The sequence below is a fragment of the Amphibalanus amphitrite genome, unplaced genomic scaffold, assembly GCF_019059575.1.
Source record: "Amphibalanus amphitrite isolate SeventyFive unplaced genomic scaffold, NRLGWU_Aamphi_draft 002674F_arrow, whole genome shotgun sequence".
Taxonomy (NCBI): Eukaryota; Metazoa; Arthropoda; class Thecostraca; order Balanomorpha; family Balanidae; genus Amphibalanus; species Amphibalanus amphitrite.
This window is the reverse complement of record NW_024884070.1, coordinates 1-22,895: the sequence shown is the minus strand read 5'-3', so window position 1 is coordinate 22,895 and position 22,895 is coordinate 1. Positions and strand designations below refer to the sequence as shown.

At 46.5% G+C, this 22,895-nt stretch overlaps 1 protein-coding gene across 1 annotated transcript; it reads right to left on the bottom strand.

Annotated features, from left to right (window-relative positions):
* Positions 1-572: 572 nt before the first annotated feature.
* On the bottom strand, positions 573-17,645 carry LOC122377256 (the record flags this gene model as incomplete). Its single annotated transcript, XM_043357215.1, has 12 exons — positions 17,406-17,645; positions 9,048-9,176; positions 8,378-8,725; positions 8,045-8,164; positions 6,525-6,788; positions 6,042-6,161; positions 4,599-4,862; positions 4,187-4,306; positions 2,036-2,299; positions 1,609-1,719; positions 1,093-1,389; positions 573-698 (listed from the first exon to the last, which is right to left on the bottom strand). Coding segments are annotated over exons 1-12 (2,403 nt in total), but the record flags the coding sequence as incomplete, so codon positions are not given.
* Positions 17,646-22,895: the final 5,250 nt, after the last annotated feature.

The following is a 22,895-nucleotide window of genomic DNA, read 5'->3' as shown; positions in this document are numbered from 1 at the left end:
GGAGAGAGCGAGAGAGAGAGAGAGAGAGAGAGAGAGAGAGAGAGAGAGAGAGAGAGAGAGAGAGAGAGAGAGAGAGAGAGAGAGAGAGAGAGAGAGAGAGAGAGAGGAGAGAGAGAGTACTTTAATTTCTTATTTCAATGCAAAAAAAAGTCATCAAACCTATACTTAAAAAATGAAACTCAGTTGTGTACACATCAAATGTACAAATATGAATTATATGGGATAGCAAGCAATAGTAAAACAGACTATATGATGTCACTCTAGCCCGAAGGTGATGAGCGAAAGTCGTTTGTTGAGGCCTTCGCCCTAGGTGTAAATGTTGTCGACAATCAAAATTATCACACAGCCAGTGTGGCCACTGGCCACGCGTCAGTGATAAGGTAGAGCTCCTAACTAATTAAAGATGAAGATAGATAAAAATGTTTGTAAGCGTTCAAATGATTCTTATCAGTGCCAGAACACCCGAATGTGACACAACCTATCAGTGCCGGAGCTTACAAATGTCCGCATGTAAGCGTTCATGTGTGATTTTAGACCAGCGTTATCCCTACGTTCTTGCAGAGTGCACTGACCTGCGAGCGGATGTAGCGCTGGAAGGTGCTGCCGAAGCCCACGTTGCTCCTGATGACCAGGGGCAGCGAGTAGTAGCGGATGGCACACAGCTGCAGCAGGTCCGTGAGGACTCCCGAGTAGTTCGGCTGGAACGAAAACGCTTAGTGGTGAGGCGGTCTTGGAGCTACACAGCTCTACACGTCGTTTTCGGGACGGGTTAGTTGGCAAATGCACCAAATTTGACCAAATCAATGAACTTTGAATTGAATGAAATTGAATTTGAACTTTGAATGAAATTTGAGAAAACAATGAACCTAATTTGACAAGATCTGCACCATATGTTACCCAAATACATAAGTCGTCGTGAAAACAGCTAATGTATACCCTTCCCATCACTAATGGATATGCTTCTTTGAAAGATGAGACATGTACAATGCAAAATTTTCAAAAGCAACGTTGCAGCTTTTCAGTCGGAAGAAATATTGAAGTGTGAATTTCGGTAAAACTGGCGTAACGCTCGCCAGTGGGCCCACAACCCACCCTGTAGCGATAGACGGTCGACCTGATCTTGGGTCCGTATTTCTGGATGCGTCCTACAAGGGACGGCAGCGGGTACTTGTTACTCTGCAGGTATCCCACCAGGCCGGGCAGAGAGTACTGTGGCTTGGTCAGCTTCGGCAGGCCCACGGTGGTTAGCAGGGGCTTCAGCTGGTAGCCCGGGTAGGTGGCCGGACGAGGCTTGTAGACGGGGCTGATGTAAACCGGCTTCAGCAGGTACTTGCTGAAGCGGACGAGGAAGGCCTTGATGCTGCGTGTGCTGATCTTGAACGAAGGAACCTGCGAAAAAAGAGAAACGGTGTGTTTTCGGTGGACATCAGCTAAAACCAGGCAGCTGGGGCATTAGATGTTGTTGATATCTCATATCCATCTCATTGGCTGACCTTTATAGGTATCATAGTTGAGCCATCTGTCATATAACCCTCAACGAAAAAATTTCATCTCAGTCTTAGCACCATAAGATCTTTTTTATCTTAATGACGAGCAGCGTCCACCTACCAGAGCCTTCCTGAAGGCGACGATGAATTTCACGGAGTAGTCCTGCTTAATTCCGTAGTACCGCAGGGCGGCCAGCTGCAGCAGGTCGACGCGGAATCCAGAGTACTGCTTCTGCAACGACAGATGTGTTTGCCACACGTCACAAGGGCTCTACGGGGCCCTTATACGGAGCTCTGTACGGAGCGCGCTAGGCACGAATCACTGGCGTGCGGTTTCACGAAACTCAAACACGTTGGCCGAAGGCATGCACAATTTTTAGCAGCGAAAGTAATTAGGCCCAATCAGAGTAAACGTCTAAGAATTCGCACTTACATACACTTTCACGCTAAAGAAAGAAAAACATCGCGTTATCTTACTTCTTAGCTATATTTTTTTTTTTTTTGGCTGCTGTAGGAAGTATTAATAGGATATGAAAAGTAAAACTTACCTTGTGCTTCAGAACCAGCTGCCGAATAGAAGTGCTGTACTTGTTGATCTGACTGATGAAGGTCACCTGCTTGATTTTGACCACCTTCAAGTAGGCAACAAGTCCTCCAACGCTGTACTTGGGCCTGTACAGTTTCGGCAGTCCAATGCCTCTGAAGACGCGGATCAGGTTGTAGCCAGGGTACGGCAGCGTGACCAGGACCTTGCTAAAACGCTCCAGAAAGATTCGCGCGTACTTGATGCTGTACTTCTGCCTGATTGAAAGCTGTCGATACATAGATATCTCCATCAGTGTAAATCGTAGGCTATATGGACTAAATTTATCATGAATTTGACAGTTGAAGATAAATGTCAATGCCATAGCTATCTTACCGGGAGTTCCTAAATAAACAGTCGTATGTAAAAGCTGTATATTATCAGCATGGAAGGCATGACAAAAACGAATCACTTTCTAACATACACAATAGTCGATGCCATTTCACGTGATACCATCTTCTTTTTGCTGTCTCTTCATTTGCGGCCACAGAGGACGTGTTCCAGATGAGCCCCCTCTCGCTCCACACACAGCTCTGCGCGTCGCCGAGCGGACTCCACCGCAGCCCGGCAGATCTCCGGCCGCACTCGGCGCACCGCGGACGACACGGCCCTCTTGAGGTCATCTGTGGTTCTGGGGTTGCTTTTGTAGACCTGTGACTTCAGGTGACCCCAGAGAAAGAAGTCAAGTGGGGTCAGATCCGGAGAGTGCGGGGGCCAGGTCCGCACCTCTCTGCGGGAGATAACCCGCGAACCGAATCGGTTCCGCAGCCATTCTCGAGTCGCAACGGCCGTGTGCGCCGAGGCTCCGTCTTGTTGGAACCATTGTTGGTCCATCAGCTGCCTGTCTCCACCCAGCCGCCTGTTCAGCGCAGTCCAGAACTTGGCTAGGACTTGCCGGTAGCGCTGAGCGTTGACGGTGACAGACTCCCCAGCGTCGTTCTCAAACCAGAAAGGTCCGATTATGCCACTGCTGCTCATTGCACACCAGGCTGTGCACTTCACACTGTGCAGAGGGGCTTCCGCGACCAAATCGGGTGGCTCCGTCGACCAGAATCGAAAATTCTGGGAGTTCACGCGGCCATCCATATGAAAATGGGCTTCGTCGCTGAACCAGATTCGGTGAAGGAACTCATTGTCCTGCTCGCAATTTCTCAAAAACCAGCCGCTGTAAAGAAGCCGTGACTGTTTGTCGACTTTCGACAGTGCTTGGTGAACGGAGACCTTATACGGGAACAGCTGAACGTCGTTTCTGGCCAAACGGTGAGCGGTGGTTTTGCTACAGCCCAGTTCCTGGCCCAGCCGTCTGAGCGACTTTTGTGGGCTCCTCTGGAGGGCTTCTCGTGCCTTTTGGGCGTTTAAAGGCGTCCTCTTGGTTCTTTTTCGGCCACATTTACCCTTTTTTACGTTCTCCACACTACCTCTTGCCAAAAACTTCTCAACTATACTTAAAATGACGGTTCTTGATGGCACTTGGGTCCTTTTTAAGTGTCGGCGTAGCTTACGTTGTGTTGCAACGATTGACTTTGTCTCAAAATAGAAATGTACTATTTTTGTTTTTATGTCTGTACTATACGGCTGCATGATAGAAAGTGATTGATTTTGGTATGAAATAAAATGGCATTGCACGTGCTATCATCACGTGCAATTTGATTGTTGTGATTTTGTTAGTTGACGCCACTAGAAGCAAAAATAATTCGACTGTTTATTTAGGAACTCCCGGTACGTAACGTCCCACCGATTAAAATGCCAGCATTCCGTCGTGAACGACGGCCTTGAACTATTGAAACGTATCACCCATTTTCAAATTAGATTTTGTCTCGCGAACGCTTTGCGACTGTTCATTTAGTGAACTTCCTGGAATTTTGTCATTCGTTTCCATGCCGCATTTTCGTTTTGTTAGGAACATATAAATATGAGACAGTGAAATGCTTTCCCCAGGAACAATTGCTGACGGTATGTGGAATTTGACGCGTCTAAGTCTTTATCGTATCAATCCCATTAGAGAAATGAAACTGTAAAATTCAATACTCCTTTGTGTCCTGCTGACGTTTGCTAAATTAATATACAAAGTTTCACGCCCGCGATAATGGACTGCATGTATTATTCATCCTGATACCTTGATAGTCTTCTTGAGAGCGTATCCGAAGCTGACTGAGTACTTCGACTTCTTGGAGATGCAGTAGTAGCGAAGGGCGGCAATCTGCACGAGGTCCAGCTGGTAGCCCTTGTACTGCCTCTGCGATGAAATAGAATTGCATGCTGTTATCGCAAAGGTCATCCAAGCTCTAAAAGCCAACAGCCACTTTAAACGATCATAAACATGTAATATCATGTTTATTGAAAAAAGGAGCTCACATCCTTCAAGTTTCTAAATAAAAGCTCCTACCTACATAACTTGATATACAAGTTCATAATCGACATTTTACCAATGCTGCATTCATCAAATAACATTGCATATTTGTACATATTTGCAAAATTTCCAATGCCAGTTTTAACTGTTGCAAAATTGCCGCTTTCTTTGCACTTACTTTGTATTTCAGAACAAGTTTCTTGATCTTCAGTCTGTACTTTTTAATCCTCGCGATGAATGTAACCTGGCTGATTTTCTTGATCTTCAGGTAGGCCACAATACCTCCCAGGGCGTACTTGGGTCGGTACAGCTTGGGCAGACCGATCCCGCGCAGGACCGGGAGCAGACTGTAGCCGGGGTACGGGACTGCGACCAGGACGCGGCTGAAGCGAACCAGGAACTGCCTCACGTAGGTCACGCTGATCTTGATCTTGATGGAAGGCTGCTGGAAGAAATGGGGAGTCAGACGCCACATGCAACGGTACAAAACTTGTGGCGCGTCGAAGAGAAACGCACCTTAGTAGGTAATGTCCCCATATCTTATCCCTCGCCCGTATTGGTGTTTTTCCAGCCGCGAACGTATAAGGGGGGGGGGTCCGTTGGACCCCCCCTTGCCGTTTCGCCCCTGATCGAGCTAGAGCTTTGCGGAAAAAACGAGCGTGTTGCCCGTGACGAGAGGAAGCCGATGATACCCAATTTTAAGGTCATTGGTTGACCTTGCAGGTCAGGTCAATGACCCTAAAGGCGGGAAAATCGGGACCTGTTAGAACGTCGTAAAGTGTGGCTGCTATGGGGTTTTTCGGGGTGCTGATCGCGAATATCATGTTAGTTTTGATCACAGATGATGTTTTCATGTATTTAGACCAGGTCGGGTCAGGTCAGGTCAGGTCAACCAGTAAGGGTATTCGTAGTAGGTGGCAACCGCCTCTGACAGCTTCGTAACATGTTACGAAGGCACCAAAACTACTTCGTAAATGTTCATATGGTTGCTAAATTTGAATTCAGCTCCAAAAACTGGCCTAGAAACATGTAAAACTCGAAAAGAGTGAACCGAGGTCATCAAAGGTCAATGACCTGACCTGACCTTCAGGTGACCTTGACACCCACCCTAATGCATGGAAGCAACATCATAACACATGTTTGAACGCTTGGAACCACGAAAAGACTGCAAACGCGCGGCTGATGCGAGCCGACATACGCCGAATCGCGATTCCAGCCAAACATGGTCTCGAAAAGTAGGTCACAGGTCAAAGGTCATTTGGGTCAGGGTCATGAAATTTTCCGGGTAGGTGTGAAATTGATGAACGCGAGGGTACTGAAAGTTTCGCCGCGATCGGCTGCTTTTTACGCGAGTTATTCGCGAAAAACCATGGGGGGGGGGGTCCGTTCGACCCCCCCCCCCCCCCTATACGGGCGAGGGTTATTTGAGGGTTTTAGGTAAGGTCATTCCCTATGAATGTTGAAATAGTGAATGCGACTCTTTAGTCTTTACAAAAGAAAAGGTATGACTTTCTATTAGAAAGTTATCACAGTGCAGCTATCAATATACAGAAGAAACCTTTTTGCCTTGCTTTAGATTGATTTAAAACACGAAAACACTGAAACATAGGTTTGCACTTACCTTGAGGATCTTGCGCAGAGCGTAGCCGAAGCTAACTTCGTACTTGGTGTTCTTTTTGAGGCCATAGTAGCGAAGAGCGGCAACTTGGAGAAGGTCTAGCCTGTAGCCCGTGTAGATTTTCTGAAACAAGAGGCTCAAACGTCAGAACGAGAGTTTGAGTGCGCCCGTACAAGGCACAGCTAGGTATTTTCTCTGTAACTGACTGTCAAAACCAGAGACACTTTGAATCTCACTACACACGATTAAATCGGCCATAAACATGCATGTCATCGGCAAGCGGAGGGCATACCCTTTACGGTTCTAAACAGAAGTTTCTACCTCGGAAGTGGAACGAAAGCGCGTAAGTTACATTTTACGTGTACATTCAATCAATGATATTTGTTTCAATAATAATGATTGTTTTGCAAAAATATTTATATAGTAATACATACACTGCCAATCCCAGCTTTCAGGAAAGACAACCATAATTTTATTTGCATTTACCTTATACTTCAGAACAAGTTTTTTGATCTTCAGTCTGTACTTCTTAATCCTCGCGATGAATGCAACCTGGCTGATTTTCTTGATCTTCAGGTAGGCCACAATACCTCCGAGGGTGTATTTGGGTCGGTACAGCTTGGGCAGACCGATCCCGCGCAGGACAGGGAGCAGACTGTAGCCGGGATACGGGACTGCGACAAGGACGCGGCTGAAGCGGACCAAGAATTGCCTCACGTAGGTCACGCTGTACTTGATCCTGATGGAAGGCTGTTGGAAGAAATGGGGGAGTCAGACGCCGCATGTTGTGGTGTAAAACTTGTGGCGCATCAAAGAGAAACGCACCTTAGGTAGGTTAAGTCCCACATCTGATTTCAGGGTTTTAGGTAAGGGTTTCCCATGAATGTTGAAATGGCGAATGAGACTCTTTACAAAAGAAAAGAGATGACTACAGGGTGTCCCAAAAGTAAGGTCATCATTTGTTTTGGCCACACCGCCAAAAATACGCGATGGATAGAAATAAATAGGACATCATATGAAAGAGCATTTTATAAAACTTTATTCTGATATACGTATGAGTCAATACATTGGCTCGTAGCCCCACATTTGCTGCTTTTCTGCATGGCTACCATTTCGGGCCGCGTGCACGAATAGACTGCGTTTTACTTCCTCCACTATTCTGGAGCGATTCTCTGGTGAGATGCCGCTTATGTTTGCTCGGAGGGATCATCCTTTAGTTCTTCCCGGCTCGTTGGGTTGTCCTAAAAGACAACCTTTCCGTTGTGTACCCAGAGAATAAAAATATGAAGGTGTAACGTCAGGTGACCGCGGAGGCCATTCAATGGCGTTGCCCTGACTGAAAATTACGCGATCTCACATCCACTCTCGGAGACAATGCATGATCTTCAGGACGGTGCAAGCATAGTCTCCATCCTGCTGAAACCACTGCTGGTTGATGGTGTCGGCACAGCTGCGTTGCGACGAGCGGAAGAACCACTGGGAGGACTCTCGGCCACCTCTCTTGATTTATTTTCACCCGATTCCCGCTGTCGTCCTCAGGACCTCGAAGCACAGGTGGCTAAGTATACATGCCCTGTGCGTACATTTTACCTTTTTTTCTGACGTTTTACCGGTTGAGACGAAACTATGCATGAGTTCAGAGATAGGGCGAGCTGATAGGGTCTGCTTAGGGCCGAAAACTAGGCGGTATTTACCCTTTGTTTTAATGACGGACCCTCTCTAAGAGTTGAATTTCGACCTTCTCAGTTTTATGCCTACTGCTCGGTGTAGTTATGATCAAAAATGGTTTAAGCATGCAAGAAAATAATTTTATGGATGTATCTTGCACGTGTTAAAATTGGAAGTGATTCGGACTCTTACTTCTCGAGATATTTAAGTTTTAAATCATGACCTTACTTTTGGGACACCCTGTATGTCGCATTGCAGTTTTCAATATACAGAAGCAGCCTCCTTGCTTTGCTTCAGATTGGTTTAGAATACTAAAGCGCTGAAACATAGGATCTTACCTTGAGGATCTTGCGCAGAGCGTAGCCGAAGCTAACTTCGTACTTGGTGTTCTTTTTGAGGCCATAGTAGCGGAGAGCGGCCACTTGGAGAAGGTCCAGCCTGTAGCCCGTGTAGATTTTCTGAAACAAAAAGCTCAAACGTCAGAACGAGAGTTTGAGTACGTCCGTGCAAGACTAGGCGTTTTCTCTCTAGATACTGACTGTCAAAATAACTAAACAAGAGACACTTTGAATCTCACTACACACGAGTTATTCAGTCTGTTCAGTCATGTAAGCTATAGCGCGATGTGTGGCCTTCATCATATTCAAGTCTCACATCAAGCAGACATTTACCTTGTACTTCAGCACGACCTTAATGATGGCCTGGCGGTAGACCTGGATACGGCTGATGAAGGTAGTCTTGCTGACTCCAACCACCTTCAAGTAGGCGACGATGCCACCCAGAGAGGCCCTAGGGTTGACCAGGGGCGGCAGTCCAAGGCTCTTCAGCGTGGCCAGGATCTCGTACCCGGGGTAGGAGGGCTTGGGAGGCCGAACGGGGAAGATGGGGAAGATGTCTTTGGGAGGAAGGCTGGGGATCGAGATCTTCTGCGGCCGCTGCAGATGCCGGCGCAGGTAGACCTTAAAGCCATCAAGGAAAGTCCGTACGTACTTGGTGTTGTAGCGGTACGGCGATGGAATCTGTGCGAATAATATGAAGTGATGTCAAGAGATTTGCTCGTCGAAGATGCAACAGAGAGCTAATGTGATATTGGTGCAGAACAGTGGTAAGGCCATGAATTGAAGTTATGATTGGTAGAAAGAATGGGAGAACTTGTTCCCCGTCGCTATCTCATCGTTATCTGATTTTTCCTCTTATCTCACAAACTGAGTCCCAGCAATTTGCAGCACTGCGTTCGTGATGGATTAGAGATCACTGCAAATAAAGAACCCTGCTCTTCGGCGAACCAGGAAACTACTCAGCCCCAAGCGCTGATCGGGGATACACCACAAGCCCACAGACCTTGGTCTTCTTGACGTAGCGTCCGAAGTAGGTGGACAGCGGGACCTTTTTGTTGATGACGGGCTCACAGCCGTAGTAGCGGACCACCGCCAGCTGCAGAAGGTCCGCCAGCACGCCCTTGTATTGCTTCTGCAACATGTCGACGGAGGAAGTGTCAGCTGGATGTCTGACCAGGATGAGCGATTGTAAGAGACAGCTCAGAAATGTCAGCGGACACGTTCGAGACTGGCAATGTCAATCGGATACCAACTCTTTGGTATACCGATACCAAACCGATACCAACTTGGTTTTTTAATGAGGTTAGTGCTTGTGCGAGGAACATGTTCATAAATAGTAGAAAATGTAAAAAATGTAAAAACATGACCTTATTTCCTCGATAATTGCCAAAACTAATGCTGTACAAATATATACTTTATTTGAAAGATGTAATATTTCGACCACAGGTCTTTTTCAAACAGTTTCAAATTAGAAAAGATAAATTGCACTCAGAAAAATGTGGTATATGAAATCAGGTGTGGGATCTGCGGGGGAAATGACAGGGAAGGTGTTTATATCGGAGAGACAAAACGGCCATTGCGCCTCAGGTTCAATGAACACGTGCGCGACATGACCAACAGGACCCCTGACACTCCGTTGGGTGATCACTTTACGGAGAAACACGGTGACAGTATCGTAGATGGGACGTCTGCTCCGCTCAAAATTAAAATATTGTACAAGTCTAAAGACCATCCAGACCGTAAAATAGCTGAATCGCTGCTGATAAGAAAGAACCGTCCGGAACTCAACAGTAATGTATCGTCTTGGCCTATTTTGTAAGGTAAACAATGCTAGGAACAACGCCGATGTATGTGTAAATGTGTACTGTATATGTACTGTGCACTAGGTACTGCGTATGTTCACGCGTTCAAAGCTAGATAGTGTTTGTGTGTGTGTGGGAGGGGGGAGGGTGCAGACTATGTGTGTTTTTGATTATGGGCATCGAACGCTATATGTTATGGCATTGAACGCTATAGGTATGTTAATGCGAGTATGCCAATTATGCCCATCTTTGCTTTCTTTGTATTCCATTCTGGTGTTACGGTGTTATGTGAATACTGGACGGATAGACACGTAAATGTGTAAAAGCCTGGACACTGGACAGCATATGATAGTTGCTGGCATGCTGCATCTGTTATGCCTTGTAGACAGCTGGGTGACTTTGGACGAAATTGTGAGAAATAATGGCGAAGGCCTGTAGGATGTTTTGTGTTATGGTCAGTCGGTATGTTAATACTTACTTATCTCGTACGGCTGAAACTACGTATTTTGAAAAATACGTGACCTATGTGATGCTATTTTTGCTAGCCAAATATTTCATGAGTGGTGCGAGTGAGCTAGTGGGCACGATTCAACCATAGATTTTTGTTGAAAGGCAGTTGGAAATGCGGCAAATGGAAATGCTATCTTTTCTAATTTGAAACTGTTTGAAAAAGACCTGTGGTCGAAATATTACATCTTTCAAATAAAGTATATATTTGTACAGCATTAGTTTTGGCAATTATCGAGGAAATAAGGTCATGTTTTTACATTTTTTACATTTCCAACTTGGTTTTTACTTTTTGGTATTTCAAGGCGAATGCATTTGGTATTTTGTTGATATTATGAACCCTCACTAGTGAACAAGGGTCCGAATATTGGTAAAACGTTGGTATTTCCCTCATATTCCCAAGTTGGTTCGGTTTCGTTATTTTTTCCATGGGTATTGTGGGCATTTGGTTTGGTATCGGTATCACGATTTTCTGTAACTGACATCATTATTCGAGACACGATGCAAAAGCGCTTCGCTCGAGCACAAACTGGTCGAGTATTACAGTCATCATCCAGCCAAAAGGTGGAGACCGCTCTGTGACAAACAATTGTCGAACAGAGAAGTTTCGTTGTAAGGAACGAAACAAAAAGCGCGCAGGTGAGAAAAATTTGGTTGGCCTTTGGGTAAATGCTTCATGCTTAGCCGTTATTTTGCGTGTGCGTAACTGCCTAGCACCGCAGAGCTGATGACTGTTTTTCACTTATAGCTCATTTCGATTAATGATTAATGACCTTACCCTCGTAGTTTGAAAAAGTTAGATCAAAACACTTGTTTATTAATAATTTCGAGCACAGCTCTTCATCAGAATACAAAGCTAAAAATGTCACGATAAAAATCCAATCTTTGACTGTCAAAGATTGGATTTTTATCGTGACATTTTTAGCTTTGTATTCTGATGAAGAGCTGTGCTCGAAATTATTAATAAACAAGTGTTTTGATCTAACTTTTTCAAACTACGAGGGTAAGGTCATTAATCATTAATCAAAATGCTTTAATATGATCCTCGCACAAGCACTGAGAAACTTAAAGAATATAGCTCATTTCGTTCAATGCGTGTTTGCAATAATTTTCAAAAGTGATTGATTAAAATTCTCATGAATAATTGCCGTCCAAGGGTGCTGTGCCGAGGGAAAGAAAGAGCCCCACACCGTGAAAGATCATTAGAAAAAGATGTGGCGTGAGCCGTCAGCCATTTTCCGGGTGACATTTTAACCCTCGCCCTGGCAGGGGGGGTCGATGCGACCCCCCCTAAGGTTTTTCGAAGATACCGTAAAAACGGCGGCGCGCAGCGCCGCCAAATTTGGCACAGCCTATGGGGCAAACTTTTTACATATGACCTGAAAATTTCAGGTCCGGGTGACCTTGGGTCAGGTCAACAGGTCAGAAAACCGGTACAAGGTCATGGTCAAATTTCAATTTTCTTTTTGCACCTGTCCAACTCACAGTTTTGGACTGATTTCCTTCAAACTTTCAGGATGTGCTAAGTTCACCGAGTTGTATAACATATAGTTCGGGTTTTTTGAGGTCACTGACCTGAGGTCAGTTAGAGGTCATTACGTCGTAATGTTAAGCCTATGGGAAAATACTAAATTCGGAAAATACTGGAGATATCCGCTTCGTTCTATCACTTTTGTGCTTTGAAACCACAGTACTTAACAGCAGGTCACTTGGTGCTTCTTTGTTTGGTGTACTTATCCATGGGTCAGGTCAAGTGAGGTCAACTGAGGTCAAATGACGTTTTTGTCAATAACTTGGCACAGAATGACGCTAGAGCTTAAAAAATGGTATCATTGTGTTCCTGGTGATCAGCCGAATCGAATGATATGCGATATGATGCAATTTGGTTAACTTGAACTTAATTTATTAATTTAAGTTTACTTAAAATTTAAGAAAAACTTTAAGTACACTTAAGCAAGCTACAAAGTATATCATTCGACGCGCCTTGACGTGCTGAGTTCACTGGTGCTTTTCTTTTTGCTCTATCTTAATTGGATCAAAAGTTATAAGCGAAAAACTTTTGACCTGTTTTAGCGAAATTTTTACATTTATACCCCCCAAACCCCCCCTAAATATTGACCTAGAGCAACCAAATTTGCACAGGGGCGAGAACCCCAGGGGGCCCACCTACCTACCAAACTTAGTGTTTCTAGGTGCCATAGGAGCCAATCGCGAGGGGGGGGTCGCATCGACCCCCCCCCCTGCCAGGCCGTGTTATGAAAAATGCCCTGCCAGGGCGAGGGTTAACAATCGAAGACTTCAAGTATTTACCGCTTGACACCCATGCAGCACTTAGTCAAGATGAAACATTGCATGAATTTATACGGACGCGAATGAGATATGAAGCACATTCCTTCGCACTATGTATGTACTTTAATGAAGGCAATTTCGCGAAGTGTCTTTACGCTTCCCAGTAGGTGGCTATGCTTGACACAACAGCTCTGTTTCGCTCCATACATTAATTTTACTGTTGTTTTGAAGGGGTCTTGATCAATGATCATGGTGAAGCGTGCCAATGAGACACGAACTGATTTTCATTTGATGCTCGCAACATAAGTAAATGACAGAAATAAGAATTTCGAAGGGAATACCGGTGAATACCGCGGGTCCGGGTGACACAGACTGGGTCCCTGGTCGACCCGTGGTGCCGCGTCTGCCCAGTGGCGGCGGAAGGTATTCTAGGATAGGGGTGCAAACGATAGGGGAAGTTGGGGGAACGCCGAATACTTTTTTTCTGACGCCCGTAGCACGCAAGGTAGACAACATAAGCTATTCTTGTTGGCGTCATTCGAGAGGCCAGTCTTTTGCCTTTCAAACATACCAGGCGCATTTGATGAATTCGCATACCGTTAAGCGCACAAACTAAAGATATCAAAGAAGTGACTTTTTCGGCGTTGCCCCGGACTGCGGGGAAAGCCGAAAATGGGAGAAATGATCTACGGGGAATGCCGACATTGATGTTTTGCCACTTTATCTCAAACTTTATCCAGAATTTATCAAAGCTGACACGCGTTTTAAGAGCTTGAGGACGCTTGGTGCACACTGGAAGTTATAATTGTTTGATATAATAAGAAAATGCCAGGTAAATAATTCCTTATAGGTAACAGGCCGTTGTGTCGGTTGAAAGTGTAATTTGTGTGACTAAAAATTCGCGTTGCTATTCTACAGCAGTAAAGTCCACGTAGCGTGCTTTAACGTGCGTAATTGCACGTTTTCGGCATTACCCCAGCCAGCCATACTTTCATTTGCAAGCCCATAACTTTTCAACGTGCCGTATAAATTTCAAATAGGCAGCACACTTATGCAAAGACATGCTGAAGATTACTTGACCGAATTGGCCAGACAAACGGTAGCATAATGAGTAAGAAATGCAGCTTCAAAGGCGCATGTAGTACAAGGAACGCGTACCTTGAAAACGCTCTTGGCGCCCTCACAGCCGAAGTATTCCGAATGACGACTCGTAACAAACATGCGATAATTGTAGTCACTTAAAGGGACCCTCCCACCTTAACATTAGTTTTGAGTTGAGATAGCCAAGTTTGCGGCCAGGCTCAGAAACCACCATTTATCCTGGTCGCAACCCCCGCAGCTTTATGGTGTTCAAGGAATTTCTTCCCTTTACTTGCAGGGTGGGACCAGCGTGGTCCCTATCTCTTAACCATTACGGGAATCTGATGACGTCATCAGGCTTTCGAACGTCCGTTAAATGTTTGACTAAAACGTTTTGTAGCACGCGGTGGTATATGCTGCTTTGCGCGCAACAAATGCCGCACTTTCAAATAAAGTCGCTAGGAACAGCGGAGGTCCCAAAAAGTAAACAAAAGTAAAAGTCTAATATCTTGAAAACCGGTGAATATTTTTCGATAAAATTTGGTAGATATTCGTTTTCGCTCCTTCTGAACCGAGCGACATCACTTTCATGCCAATTCGTTAACTTTTTTGAAGGTGGGAGGGTCCCTTTAAGCCTCAGAGCATCACTGACAGGTGGCATCCATGTCTTACGGTTTTCGAAATATCTCGAATTTCGGCTTTGCCCCAACTCCGGCATTGCCCCAACTTCCCCTATTGAAGCGCCCCTTCCCGCTGGGCGCCCCTTACCATATACACGGTTGTAGTAACACAAACAGTGAAGAGACGTTTGACAATGTGTTGTACCTGTTAACGCGTTCAGAATTACAGTTTTTATGTAACGAGAAATAGTTAGGTACATTCCATAGCGTAAATGTAACCTTCATAATGTTCGTTTAGAAACAACCTCATCACCATATCATAAGATTCTCCGAATAAGGCATATCGAAAAGAGTTCCACGGTTCCAATACCTTCGTGTGGACTAGTGAATAAGGCGCCGAATCCATAACACTAACTCGGTGACAGAGAATTGCAGGCCGGTAAGCAGCATGCCGCCTGGCCTGCACTGCACTATTGCAGTTACCGCCCCCGATAGATGTTACACAAACTAATTTCCTCTCGCATATCGGCCATCAGGCGCCCCTTTTTGTCGCATGGAGCCTGCAACGCTACAAGCCCTCATATGTTCGTGTTGGCGTTCGGAAGCTATCGCCTTCAAAGACGTCTCCATAAATGTTTCTTTTTCGTCCCACACACAGGCACCCCTCTTTCGCATGCATGCGCCCCTCTTCCGCATGGCGCGCTTCTCGAGTGGCTGCGCCCTCCTAGCCTTTATCGCCTGGCAAGATTATATTCGACAGGGTCGGCAGCATCTGCCTTTGTTTCAGATAAGGATGCCCTCCACTCTTCAGCATATCAAAAGATACTTTTCCCACGTCATTGCCACCCTCTTCGTGTCACAAGTGCCTTTATAGCCGGTCCCGTAGCTCAGTTGGTTAGAGCGTTGGACTCCGCGTGGTGAGAGCACGCGTTCCCGGTTATGACAGTCCGGGTTCGAAGCGCGACGGGCGCTCGAAATTTATGGGCCTCCTGACAGGTATGGTTGCGGTTGGTGGCAGGCCGTAACCAGGAGAAGTCAGCGAGGGGACCGGCCGTGCGCAGCTTTGTGCGCACGTAAAACTTTGGACTCTAAATTCTGCCATAGAATCGGAATTGCGCGATCGGAGGGTAGAGGGCAGGGTCATCGCAACAAGCTTCGCTTAGCGGTGGCTCTGTCCTTGTGAATCCTTCCCATCAAAAGGTTCGGACTAAATTTATAAAAAAAAAAAATCAGTTGCGGTGTCGCCTCGCACTGCTCAGCTTTATGGCTGCCGCACCTCTTAACTTCCTGCCTCCTCTACAGATTTTCGAGGCGCCCCTTTCCATAACTTTAGGGTGCAGCTGCCCCCCTTGCCCCCCTGCTTCCGCCGCCACTGCGTCTGCCTTGGTATCCCATGGTCGCAAGATGGGGTGCAGCTTGCAGCTTGGCTTACCCCGTTAGCCTGCCCACAAAGTGCACTATTGTGCAGAACCACCAACACTGCGCAGATAGAGGCAGGTCTGGTGTTGGTGACTGTCGGCCATAGAACATTAACCCGCGCCCTGCTGGGGGGGGGTGTTTGAACACCCCCCCTTGTGGTTTTTCGCGAATATCTCAAAAACGGCGGCGCGGAGCGCCGCCGTTTTTGGTACACCTTATCATACATCAATTCTACACATGTTGTGAAAATTTCAGACCAAGGTCATTCAAGGTCAGGTCACCAGGTCACTTGAAGTGACCTCACCTCATAAAAAGTTTCAATGTCTGTCATAGCTACACCGAGTGACCGATCGCTTTGAAACTTTCAGCGATTGCTGAGAGCAATAGCATGTACAAAATGTATATCTCAGAATTTTGATATCGATGACCTAAGGTCAGGTCAATTTTGCGACCTCCCCATTATAAGTCAATGGGAGAAAATTGAAATGCGCCTCTTTTGGACGAAAGACATTATAAACACTCCCAAACACCGAATTACAAGTGTTTTAGACACACTGAACATGAAAATGGTGTCCGTGACCCTTGTTTGTGCCCTGAGGTCATCTTAGGTCACGAATGGTATCTAGCAGTTTTTCGCAAATAACTTTTGATAGAGGCATGCTAGAGCGATGAAAACGCCTTAGATGTGTTCAGCTCGACGATACGGATCGACTGATATGCAACATGACCCTTTCCGGTCAGGTCATGACCTTGACCTGAGGTCAAATTTTCAAGTTGACCTTTCAAGGTCAAGTTATAGTTCATTCGATGCGTCTTGACGAGAGGAACACGATGCCGGTAAAAGTAAGCTCGTACAAGGCTTGGGTCAAAAGTTATTGCAGAAAAACTGTTTCCGAAAAAATCGGCTATTTTTGCAGTTTTTGCCCCCTGCAGGCAAAACCGTTGACGTTAGGTCAAATCTGAGAGAATTACTCAGAAAGGGCGTTAATAGGGCTATCGAATGCACTTTTCCGCGGCGCTGTAGCTCTATTGGTTCCCGAGTTATGCGTTGGCTTCTTGGAAATTTTCGACTTTCGACCTGGAAATCGGCGAAATTTTGCCTTCAATGACCTCTGGTGACCTGACCTTTGACCTGACCAAAAAATTGACTGAAGTGATTTCGTCATTATTTTTTACGCTCTTTCGAACGCCGCCTACCGCGTATCGCTACGTGGCCCAGGAGCCGAGTTACAAGGGGGGGGTGTTCAAACACCCCCCCCCCCAGCAGGGCGTGGAAATCCAGGACCCCCAGCCGGGCGCGGGTTAATGGCCGTCCTCGGCAGTTTTTTTAGGGGAGAGGACCTAAAATGGGTGTCAACACCAATCGGGACGTTTGATGAGATAATGCGGTTGGCTCAGGTATTCTGGATATGTTGCATCATTCTGTAGTGATACATGGGATGACTAGTAAAGCTTCATTCCTCCATCACCCCTATTTTTTCTCTACCTGTTTTGCTTCCCTCCGCCTTATTCTGAATGCTTATCCTAGTTCAGAGACTGTATCGGTTTGACACTTTACATTTACTGAATTGAATATCTCCGAGTCACCGTGACTTGGGTTGGGGGATCTAAACCTCGCCGTAAATTGGCGGATCTGAAACTCACCGTAAGCGGCAGAACGGTACGGCTGATGTAGGGTCCGTACTTGCGGACGCGAGACACAAACTGGGTCTTCGGGATGTCAGCCTGCTGCAGATATCCGTACAAACCGCCGAGGGAGTACTGGGGTTTGTACAGAGACGGCAGGCCGATCTCTGAGAACACCGGCTTCAGCGTGAAGCCCGGGTAGGTGCCGGCGGCCGCCGCCACAGCCGCCAGGGCCAGCAGCAGCACAGGACGGAGCATGGCGGTCGAGGAGGACCACGGGGACCGGAGGACCACGGGACCGGAGGGACTGGATGGACCGGGGTGACGGAGGGGACCGCACGGCGCCGGCAGGGCTCGTCGACTCGGGCCGATCGGACCGTTTTATAGGCGGCCGCCGGGGCGGATATTCCTGTCTGTCAGTCTTCTGTCGAGCTGATGGGTCCATCTCCCGCCCACACACAGGGCAGAGCACGCGGGTCATGGCTGACCCATGTGATCGCGGAAATTACTCAGTAAAGGTCACTTGTTCAGTGACAGGTTTGGCGGGCGCGCAACCGCCAGCCGCAGCCAGTGCTGCCTCTAATTTAAACAATTATCAGTGAGACTGTGGACGTTTGGTCGCAAAGAACTCCCAAGCTATCAAGGATGGGAGAGGGGGCAGATTTTCCTCATACTTCTGCGATGCCTCTAGCTTTCCTGCAAAATCTACCTACCCATTCGACGGCAATATAGCAAACGGGGTCAACAAATTAACCCTACCCTCCTATGACTGGCTAACCCGCGCCAGGCCGGGGAGGGGGGTGTGTTCGAACGCCCCATGCCCCTCCTGCGGTTTCCGCAGATATTTCAAAAACGATGGCGCCGACCGCCGCCGTATTAAGGACGCCTTTTCATGCACATGTTCTAAAAATTTAGGCACGAGGCTCTCAAGGTTAGGTCACCAGGTCATGTAAAAAAACCATAACTCAGAACTAACTCAGAACCATAACTCAGAACATAACTCAGAAAAGGGAAGTTTTAATGCTTGTCATAGCTACATCCATCGATTGAACGATCGCTTTTGAACTTTCCACGGCTGCTCAGAGATTGATAAAAAACAACAATGTATGCTACCTCTCAATTATAAGTCAATGAGAGAATGTTGAAATGCATTTTTTGGGGGGGAGGGGAGCCCCCGGAAGTCATATCCTAAGTCATATCCTAGTCATCCTAAAATATCGGGTAACAGGCAGACATGACACACTGAACCGGAACATTGCACCCGTGACCCCTCTTTACGCTCTTGAGATCATATCAGGTCACGAAAAGTCTCCGGCAGCTTTTTGACAATAACTTTTGATAAATGCAGCTTACGGGTCTCTATCAAAATGTTATTGTAAAAAACTGCTGATTAGAAATGAGATGAGTGACAGCTCAACGATACGGACCATCTGAAATGCAGCATGATCATTTCTGGTCAGGTCTTGATCTTGACTTTAGGTCAAGGTTTTGAAATGACTTTTTAAGGTCTAACAATATCATTCGACGTGTCTCGACGAGCGAAACACGATGCCGGGATATCAATGGCCTGCCAGTTTTGAATCAAACGATATTGAGGAAAGACCGTTTCCGTAAAATCGTCAATTTTAAGATTTTTGCTCTGCAGGCTAAACGGTTGCAATTCGACCACGAGTAGAACCAACTGACACCGAAGCAATCAGGCATGTCTTTATTAAATGCTTCACACTAAGCGGTCTAATCATCAATGGGTAGGTAATTGTTTACCGTGAGTTTCCCTAACCACGAATAGCACCACTTGCTGCGACACAACATCATCAGGCTTGTATTTCAGTTGAGACAAGCATAATAACACGGAACAAAAATGATAGACGAACGCGTTTCGGCTAAATCACCGTCATCAGCGTCTAAAAGGAGCGTTCGTCTATCATTTTTGTTCCGTGTTATTATCATCAGGCTTCTTTTCTTTTTCATCACGCTTTCAAAAAGCCACCCGCTCATCACGTTGACGGTCGTGCTTTTCACGTGAGTTCCTCGTGCCCGTGTGTTGGGTGGGCGGGTAGCTAATGGCTGACGACTCCGGTTGGTGACAGGCTAGGTCCTCCTCTACCTGACAGCTGTCAGACGCCCGTAACACCGGCAGTCACTAGTGCAGCGTCACGGTGCGCAGCAACTGAGGCGCGCCGGGGTCATGGCACCGAGGTCACGAGCTCATGATACCGAGGTCACACACTGCGCGAGGACACAGAGGAACATGATGAGGTACTTATATTGATATAGACAAAGATGTATAAATCAAAGTATCACAAGAACTTTTCAATATTTGACGTTCTATTGATCGTGTGAGTTTTTCATGATGTTTTGTGTGCGACCTGCCTTAGTTCATCCTTGTACGTGAACGTGAACACCAACCAAAATTTTTTGGTTTTAAAACATAAAAGCCTGGCCAGCGCACATGTTGACTGAACTATAGTCCTTTCTGTTGGGCTCAGTTAGAAACGACTGAGTAGAGATATCAGATAGGTATGTTTCGATTTACACATCCTGCTTCTTACATGGCTCGTGGCATGCAGCTAAAGTACGTAGATTGTAAGTACTTTAAATCATATATGTCTTCTATCACTGTTTATAACATAACGTAACCAACAGCCGCATCGTATTCAGAGCGGGCTATTAGAATGAAACGACTGATAAGAACCACACTCCACTGGGACATTCAGTCGAACACCTGCATACTGCATTGTCAGACCATGGAGAGGTTCTGCCCCTCCCCATCTAACTCCTGATCAGAACGTTGAACTAACCGGCAATCAAAGGCAGGCACAGGACACAAGAACTTCAGCATACGCTGTTCGTTCCGTTGACGCTCATCTTTCCCATTACGTGGTCCTGCTGCAGGTGTGCATGGACTCGAGGCTGGCGCCGAGTGAACCCGTGCCGATCATTATGCAGTATTGAGCACGCGGCGATCCACTGGCGGGTATGGGTAGCACAGTGAGGAGGGTCCTCAGTGTGCATATTTTCAGCAGAGATTCATATGCTAGGTCAATTCACCCTCCACTTCCTACCCACTCCTTGTCCACCACTCGGCTGTTTCAGTTCTTTTCAGTTCTTGTTTCAGTTCCATTGAGCTGCCCCGATAGCTGATCCGGGGGCATAAACTGAACTTGCAACACCCCCATCCCATTCCCCTATAGATGTTTTGCCGTCGGAGACGTCTCAAAACAACTGATGCCATGTCAATCCGAGCGTGCACGCTGCAAGACGTCTCAAGTTTCGAAATGTCACCTGCAGGACTCATAGTGCTAACTTGGTGTCTGTGTTCTGATCCCTGACACCACACAGTCCCTAGAATTGACATGTCGACGGGCAAAAAATGCAGGATGCAGGGTACACAAGTTAGCCTAGTAAATCCTATTAGCCGTTTTCACGACGGAATAGTGGGTACCTAATAGGAGCCTATTTGGTCCTTTGATACCTCAGGAATTTTAGTAGTTTCCTTTGATAGATACCTCAGGAAATTTGGTAGTTCTTTGTATCAGTTTTTCTACTTTTCGAATAAGTGGCCCGCTACTTTGATGTTTCTACTAAATATTACATTAATCTATTTTATTTAAGGGTTTACCACTCACATGAACCTAAAGCGTAAACACATTTATGAAATTCTGATATTCATATAATGCCAGTACCATAATAAGCTAATATACTAAGCTACCAGCTGCGGGTGACCGAGCTCTCCCAATTCCACGCTGGCTTGGCTTTGGAGCCGCAGCAGACGGCGTAAGTCAATGTCACTGCATAGCACATTCCAACAACGTGATACAAATACAGCACATACACGCATAACAACCTATCACCCTACAGAAGCAGTCACATGTATGCAGCTAAAACGACCAATCATGTTTAGGAGTAGCATGAGAACGTCAGGCATTGTTCGAACGTATAAATTCGTGCATTCCTTAGCGCTGTTGTCTCTCCGATTGTTCCAATCAATAAACGGCTTATCATACAAGCGGATACAGAAAATGATGCATTCAAACAGACAAACAAGCAATGACAATGCTACAATTACACAAACTCACCGGCACCGACCGTTTCACAGCTTTTCTGACAAAAATTGGTAAGCAGTGCACTGCCACTATGTTTCAGTCCAGATAAAGTCCTGCCTCAATCCTTCCAACCTGCTTCCGACAAGCATACATTCATGACAAGCCAAAATGGCAAATGCACCGACAGTGTCAAAATTCCGCTGTCACGCCGACAGTATTGCAGTCACGATGACATTGGTATAAAACGACAAAAGTGGTCACCAGCATGGATAAAATCAAAAGCTTACGGGTAAATAAAAGCTTACGGTAGAACTCGTGAGGTTCAAAGTAGTGCTTTTCGACGAATTAACTTCGCATAATGTCATTATATACGTACACATGAATTCTAAGCTTAGTGCTTAGTGCTACCAGCAAGGTCTGCGGCTGCCCCTAAGAGTCAGATCCGGTACCGGTTCCTATTCTCAAGGCAATACCATGACACATTCGTAAATAAACAATTCATTTACGGTAACATGACACGACACAAAAGCACACTATCGATCGTCTCTTCCTCCGCCTTCATCCAACACTATCCAACTCTTCCTCTCTTCCTCCATCATGCGGCGAGCGCCTCCGCCTGCTTCCTTTCATGCCGCTCCTCTCCGCCGCCGGAGGCACCCCCAGAGCGGCAGCGCGTCGGACCACAGCCGCCCCTCCCCAGCAGGTCTCCGTCCAGCAGCGTCTGCGGCAGGTTCGCCCCGGCGGTCTCCGGAAGGAGCGTGGTGAGAGCGCCGCCGAGCAGAGACATGGCGCCGATGATGAGCAGAGGCAGACCGGGACTGCGCTCGTGCTGGGGAGGGATAAAGGAGATGTTACACAGTTATCTAAGACATGGAGATAGTCATCGGGATAAGAGAGTTGTTAACCCGCGCCCCGCTGGGCTATTCAGCCATACGCGCCCTGCTGGGGGGGGGGGGCAGATTCTGCCCCCCCTGTCTAACTTCCGAACCGATGGTCGTAGAAAGACGGGAAAACGGCAATCGAAAGCTCTCAACAAGGCGGATCTTAAGAGTCCAAATTTTTTTGCTTAAGTAGTTCAGAGGTCAGTCAGGTCAGGTCAAAATGCAAGTTTCTACAGTATCGGCCTTGCACCGTAGTTGCCGAAGAATGGACTGCGACTGATTGCCCAAAACGTGTTCTTAGACTACCAAGACAATATTAGTTGCATACAATGTCATTCAAAGGTCAAGGTCAAGGTCAGGTCAGGTCAGGTTAGGTCACCAAAAACAAAATATAGAAAAGGGCATATGCGACACATGTTTTATTGGTCATTTTACTCATAGAATTCAATAGGCACACTCATAGGTGATATGGACCACCTGGATGAAATTCAGGTCGAGGTCAGGTCAAGGTCAGGTCAAGTGAGGTCAATTTTGAAGTTAGTTGTTAAGGCCTAAAAAGGTGTCTATCTGATGCAGTTTTT